A 6841-nucleotide genomic window follows, 5' to 3' on the forward strand; every position below is an offset into this window, starting at 1 on the left:
TTAATGTATCTTTTTTACGGTCATTAAACAAACTAACTGGTAAATCGTTCCATATGTTGACAAGTCTGTTGAAAAAAGTACTTCACCTCATTCGAGTTAAAACATTTGCCCACGAGTTTGTATCCATTACTTTGAGTGAAATCAGATGAGTCAAGTCTTAAGGAACTAATAGATCAAGATTATAAAAGCCTTTGATCATTTTTTGTACTTGAATTAGATGGCCTCTTAATCCTCTCTTTTCTAAGCTAAATAGATTAATGTTGTTTAATTTGTTGTCTTAGGATTTGTTTCTTAGCCGGGAATCATTTTGGTAGCTGGACGCTGCACTCTCTCCAGTGTCTATTTTTTTCTTTAGGAAAGGTGACCAAAACTGAACATAATATTTAAGATGGTGACACAAATCAATGAATTGTAAAGGGTGAGGATGATTTCCCTGGACTTAGATTTGAAGGCCATACCCATGAATCCAAGAATTTTGTTCACTCTTTTCACTGCTTCTCTGCAGTGCTGACTTGATTAAGGTCATCAGAGATTATTATGCCCAAGTTTACCTTTTTGCAGTTTAACAAAATTCTTACTATATCTTGCCTTTTCATTTTTGCCATCAATATGTAAAACTTTACACTTATTGATATTAAAATTCATTTGCCACCTATGAGCTCAGTCCATCAGTTTGTCTGTGTCAGTTTGAAGCTGCAGACATTCAAGTTCATTTGTGGATTTATTTCCTAGTTTTGTATAATCAACAAATTTTGATATCTTGCAATGCAACCCATGATCAGTATCATCAACTTATATGAGAAAGAGAACTGGTTCTAAGAATGATCCTTGTGCTACACTTGTTATGACTAATCGTTCTTAGGCTTGACCATTAATCACATTTCTTTGTTTACGATCAGTCAACCAGTTTCCTATCCTCCAAAGTATAACCCCATTCATGCTGTGACTTAATTTTTGTGAGTAACCTTTGATGCAGAATCTTATCAAATGCTTTATGGAAATCTAGTTACATGACATCACCTTCTTTACTTTTGTCATATATGTTTAATATATCATTGAATAACATGAGCAGATTTTCAAGGTATGAATGGTTTCATCGAAAATCATGCTTTACAGTTCTAGTTTTCCAACTACTTACACAAAGCTAATTGGAAGATAATTTTTTGGCAGTGACTTACTGCCTTTTTTTGATATTGGTGTTACATGGTTAAACTTTCATTCATCTGGAACTTTTCCCATAATAAGTGACTTGCTGAAAGGGGGATTCAGTGGCTAAACTGTTTCATATTTTGCTTCTTTCATTGGCCTCAGTGAAAGCTTATTAGGGCATGCTGTTTTATTATTTTCATTCCATTTATTGCTGATAGGATGTCTATAGCTTTTATGTCAATTTTTGAAGGACATTCTTCTCTCTTATCAGTGAAACTGGATTCAGGACTTGGGTTGTGTCTTTGATTGCAAATACAGATGCAAAAAAGTAATTTAAGATTTTTGCCATGGCCTTGTTATCTTCAACCAAGTCACAGTTTTCTGTGATTAATGGACCAGTTGACTTGGTAATGACTATTGCTTCCAACATAGCTGTAAAAGTTAGGGTTTCTTTTGCTGTTTTCAGTAATATACACTTCATATTGATGTTTGCTTTGTCATGTACTCTCTTACACTCTCCATGCAAATGTACAAAATTTACTCTATTATGTTTGTTCTTGGGAAGTGAGTCAGTTGTTGTTCGCTGATGATACAGCGCTGGTGGCTGATTCATGCGAGAAACTGCAGAAGCTGGTGACTGAGTTTGGTAAAGTGTGTGAAAGAGGAAAGTTAAGAGTAAATGTGAATAAGAGCAAGGTTATTAGGTACAGTAGGGTTGAGGGTCAAGTCAATAGGGAGGTAAGTTTGAATGGAGAAAAACTGGAGGAAGTAAAGTGTTTTAGATATCTGGGAGTGGATCTGGCAGCGGATGGAACCATGGAAGCGGAAGTGGATCATAGGGTGGGGGAGGGGGCGAAAATCCTGGGAGCCTTGAAGAATGTGTGGAAGTCGAGAACATTATCTCGGAAAGCAAAATTGGGTATGTTTGAAGGAATAGTGGTTCCAACAATGTTGTATGGTTGTGAGGCGTGGGCTATGAATAGAGTTGTGCGCAGGAGGGTGGATGTGCTGGAAATGAGATGTTTGAGGACAATGTGTGGTGTGAGGTGGTTTGATCGAGTAAGTAACGTAAGGGTAAGAGAGATGTGTGGAAATAAAAAGAGCGTGGTTGAGAGAGCAGAAGAGGGTTTTGAAATGGTTTGGGCACATGGAGAGAATGAGTGAGGAAAGATTGACCCAGAGGATATATGTGTCGGAGGTGGAGGGAACGAGGAGAAGTGGGAGACCAAATTGGAGGTGGAAAGATGGAGTGAAAAAGATTTTGTGTGATCGGGGCCTGAACATGCAGGAGGTTGAAAGAAGGGCAAGGAATAGAGTGAATTGGATCGATGTGGTATACCGGGGTTGACATGCTGTCAGTGGATTGAATCAGGGCATGTGAAGCGTCTCGGGTAAACCATGGAGAGCTGTGTAGGTATGTATATTTGCGTGTGTGGATGTGTATGTATATACATGTGTATGGGGGTGGGTTGGGCCATTTCTTTCATCTGTTTCCTTGCGCTACCTCGCAAACGCGGGAGACAGCGACAAAGCAAAAAAAAAAAAAATGTTTGTTCTTGTTGTCTTTTGAATTTCATATGAATTACTTTCTTAGGCAACAGGCACTTTTTTATTTCACCATACCATCACTGTGGCTTTGTTCTAGAAGTAGACCATATACTTTACATTGGCACTTATGTTCCTTCTACTGCTTTGCAGGTTTTACTGAAACTTTTCCAAACTATGGTCATGTCTTTTTCATTCACCATAATGTTCCTTCTACTGCTTTGCAGGTTTTACTGAAACTTTTCCAAACTATGGTCATGTCATTTTCATTCACCATAATATACCGGGTTTGCCTGTCAAGAGCAATGTGAAGATCATAAAAATTTACAGATTTAAAATTTGATATTTTTGATGATTGAATTGACCCACTTTACATGCAGTGTTGAAAGCGACCTCAAGAGTAATTTGTTCATCATTTGCACCAAACTTCAGCATAGGGCTAATGGAGCTCAGTGGAAATACAGCAAAATTATGCTTGATAAGATATATACCTCTGATGACAAAACCATTGATCCTTGCTTTGCCATGGCTGACAAATGCCACTTAAATGTCATATTGTGTACTAGTTGCATAATGTGTTGACAGAAGCCTCAAATTCATAATTCATAAGTCCCTTTTATTAAATGCAGATATTAACTTGTTAGATCAAGTAGGCTGAAAACTGTTTAGCCAGTAGTTTGTAAGTACTTATATATATTGTAGAATAAACTATAGTGTTTTTTCCAGGTGTTTCTGGAGGCTGGGTGCTTAGAGTGGAGTGTGGTGGTTGCTGTGGTGCTGCGAGATGCCCTAGCTGTGTTGAGAGTGGTGACCCTGGCTCGGGCTCCAGATGTCCCTGCTCAAGTCATAATTAGATTAACTACGGGATTACAAGATCTTTTGCACTTCACAAACACTGAATGGTGTGTAGCATTCTTTTTATATGTGCACCACAGTAATTTTCTTCATTATTTTTATATGTATTATACTTTGTCGCTGTCTCCCACAGTAGCGAGGTAGCACAAGGAAACAGATGAAAGAATGGCCCAACCCACCCACATACACATGTATATACATACGCATCCACACGCATATATACATACCTATACATCTCAACGTATACATATATATACACACACCGACATATACATGTATACACATGTACATAATTCATACTGTCTGCTCTTATTCATTCCTGTCGCCACCCCGCCACACATGAAATAACAACCCCCTCCCCATGCATGTGCACAAGGTAGTGCTAGGAAAACACAACAAAGGCGACATTCGTTCACACTCAGTGTCTAGCTGTCATGTATAATGCACCGAAACTACAGCTCCCTTTCCACATCCAGGCCCCACAGAAATTTCCATGGTTTACCCCAGATACTTCACATGCCCTGGTTCAATCCATTGACAGCACATCGACCCCGGTATACCACATCGTTCCAATTCATTCCATTCCTTGCACGCCTTTCACCCTCCGGCATGTTCAGGCCCCGATCACTCAAAATCTTTTTCACTCCATCTTTCCACCTCCAATTTGATCTCCCACTTCTCATTCCTTCCACCTGTGACACATATATCCTCTTTGTCAATCTTTCCTCACTCATTCTCTCCATGTGACCAAACCATTTCAAAACACCCTCTTCTGCTCTCTCAACCACACTCTTTTTATTACTACACATCTCTCTTACCCTTTCATTACTTACCCGATCAAACTACCTCACACCACATATTGTCCTCAAACATCTCATTTCCAGCACATCCACCCTCCTCCGCACAACTCTATCTATAGCCCACGCCTCGCAACCATATATAATTGTTGGAACCACTATTCCTTCAAACATACCCATTTTTGCTTTTCAAGATAATGTTATCGATTTCCACACACATTCTTCAGTGCTCCCAGAACTTTTGCCCCCTCCCTCACCCTAATTTGGTCTCCCACTTCTCCTCGTTCCCTCCACCTCCGACACATATATCCTCTTGGTCAATCTTTCCTCACTCATTCTCTCCATGTGCCCAAACCATTTCAAAACACTGCGCACAACTCTATCCATAGCCCACACCTCGCAACCGTACAACATTGTTGGAACCACTATTCCTTCAAACATACCCATTTTTGCTTTCCGAGATAATGTTCTTGACTTCCACACATTCTTCAAGGCTCCCAGAATTTTCACCCCCTCCCCCACCCTATGATCCACTTCTGCTTCCATGGTTCCATCCGCTGCCAGATCCACTCCCAGATATCTAAAACACTGTACTTCCTCCAGTTTTGCTCCATTCAAACTTACCTCCCAATTGACTTGACCCTCAACCCTACTGTGCCTAATAACCTTGCTCTTATTCACATTTACTCTTAACTTTCTTCTTTCACACACTTTACCAAACTCAGTCACCAGCCTCTGCAGTTTCTCACATGAATCAGCCACCAGCGCTGTATCATCAGTGAACAACAACTGACTCACTTCCCAAGCTCTCTCATCCCCAACAGACTTCATACTTGCCCCTCTTTCCAAAACTCTTGCATTCACCTCCCTAACAACCCCATCCATAAACAAATTAAACAACCATGGAGACATCACACACCCCTGCCGCAAACCTACATTCACTGAGAACCAATCACTTTCCTCTCTTCCTACACGTACACATGCCTTACATCCTCGATATATATATATATATATATATATATATATATATACCCTGAAATATATATTTGTATATAATTTTCATATTTGCCCATTAGTTTTGATACTGAAATAAAAATGAATTTCAGCATGTGAGATTTAACAATAAAATCATCTTTTTTCCACAGTTTAGGCTATCAGAATTTTCTTGGAGCCATAATGAGTCAAGTTAAGGTGCTAGAAAGGCTAGCCAGCACAAGAGATTCATCCAAAACACCAAGCCCCTCTTCTTCTCGCCCATCCTCCACTAGCCATGAATCTGACCCCTCATCAAATCAAGAGACCCCCTTCAGGTCTGCTGGACAAACTTTACCCCAAATGCTTTCTCATCAACAACAAAGTCAACAACAACAACAGTTGCAAAACCAGCAGCCAGTTCAACAATCACAACAGTTGCATCACCAGCATCAACTACAACAGCCATTGCCACATTCCAGTCTTCCAAGAATATCTTTACTGCCTCGCCAGACCTCAACAGCTGGGGAACCTCTTCCAGAAGAAACTTTATCACAGGCTTCAAAAGAGGACCTTTTAGATGCAGAGAATGACATTTTGCCTGCTATCGAAGAAGGTGGCAGTGCTGCCTGTGTGATTTCTTAATTGTGAATTTCACCTCTGCCCTCTGAAGCTGTACAATTTGAATATGATAATTCTGGTTATCTAAAGATGTCTTATGTGATGAAGTTGTGTTTTAGATAAATTCCAGCTATTTTGTGCCGTAGACATCAGATGAACTATAGGAACATGAGCTTGGTCTGACTTTACAGTAATGCGGTTTGAGTACCCAACCAGTGAAGTCCAACTTGCAGTGACAGAGATTGTTAAAGCACCCAAAATGAGTGATTGCTTGTTTACTGTCTATTATTGATTTAAACAGCATTCCAGTATTTACTAAACCTGCTTCTGGATGGCACTACCACCTTGAAGCTTCTCTGGCATTCTAGTTTTCAGAATTGACTCTCCCATTGTTGAAGTGGCATCTTTATGGAGTGCACTTTGGTTAAGACTTTGAATGTCATATATTTAGTTATACTTTTCAAAATTGTTGCCTCACGATTTATTTAATTTCTCTGTGTAGTTATGGGAATTTAAATGCTGTGATACCATGTGAGAAGAATTTTCATGAAAATTTAAATCTTTAGTGATCCAGGTAGCAGAGAACATGCTCTTTCGGGAAGTTAACTCTTTCATCTATAGTTGGAAGAGCTTTTGTCTTGAAAATCAGTTCAGGGTCATGTTTCTTTAGAAAGGTATGAGCACTAGTCAGTTAGAGCTTACTCAGCATCTCCCACCTATATGTTTGGTCATTTGCATTGATAGATGATTAAGTATTCACCAGCTTTAAGAATCACAAGAACTGCAGTGGGTATGCAAATGGGTTGCCACTGCTCATAGTGTTAGCCATTTAAAACTTGCAACATGCCTAAGAATCATAGTACTGAGTCAAGCTTCAGGTGACTAGCAAGATTCTGTTATTG

At 39.6% G+C, this 6841-nt stretch overlaps 1 protein-coding gene across 4 annotated transcripts in view; it reads left to right on the top strand.

The window, feature by feature from the left end:
- Positions 1-5963, top strand: part of Rich (Guanine nucleotide exchange factor subunit Rich) — a 349449-nt gene extending 343486 nt beyond the window's left edge. For all 4 annotated transcript variants that reach the window (XM_071672678.1, XM_071672679.1, XM_071672681.1 and 1 more), the window contains 2 exons: positions 3421-3596; positions 5492-5963. In XM_071672678.1, coding sequence (XP_071528779.1) covers positions 3421-3596; positions 5492-5963 — 648 coding nt within the window. The remainder of the gene's footprint in view (positions 1-3420; positions 3597-5491) is intronic.
- Positions 5964-6841: the final 878 nt, after the last annotated feature.

The sequence above is a fragment of the Panulirus ornatus genome, chromosome 17 (genome assembly GCF_036320965.1).
Source record: "Panulirus ornatus isolate Po-2019 chromosome 17, ASM3632096v1, whole genome shotgun sequence".
NCBI lineage: Eukaryota > Metazoa > Arthropoda > Malacostraca > Decapoda > Palinuridae > Panulirus > Panulirus ornatus.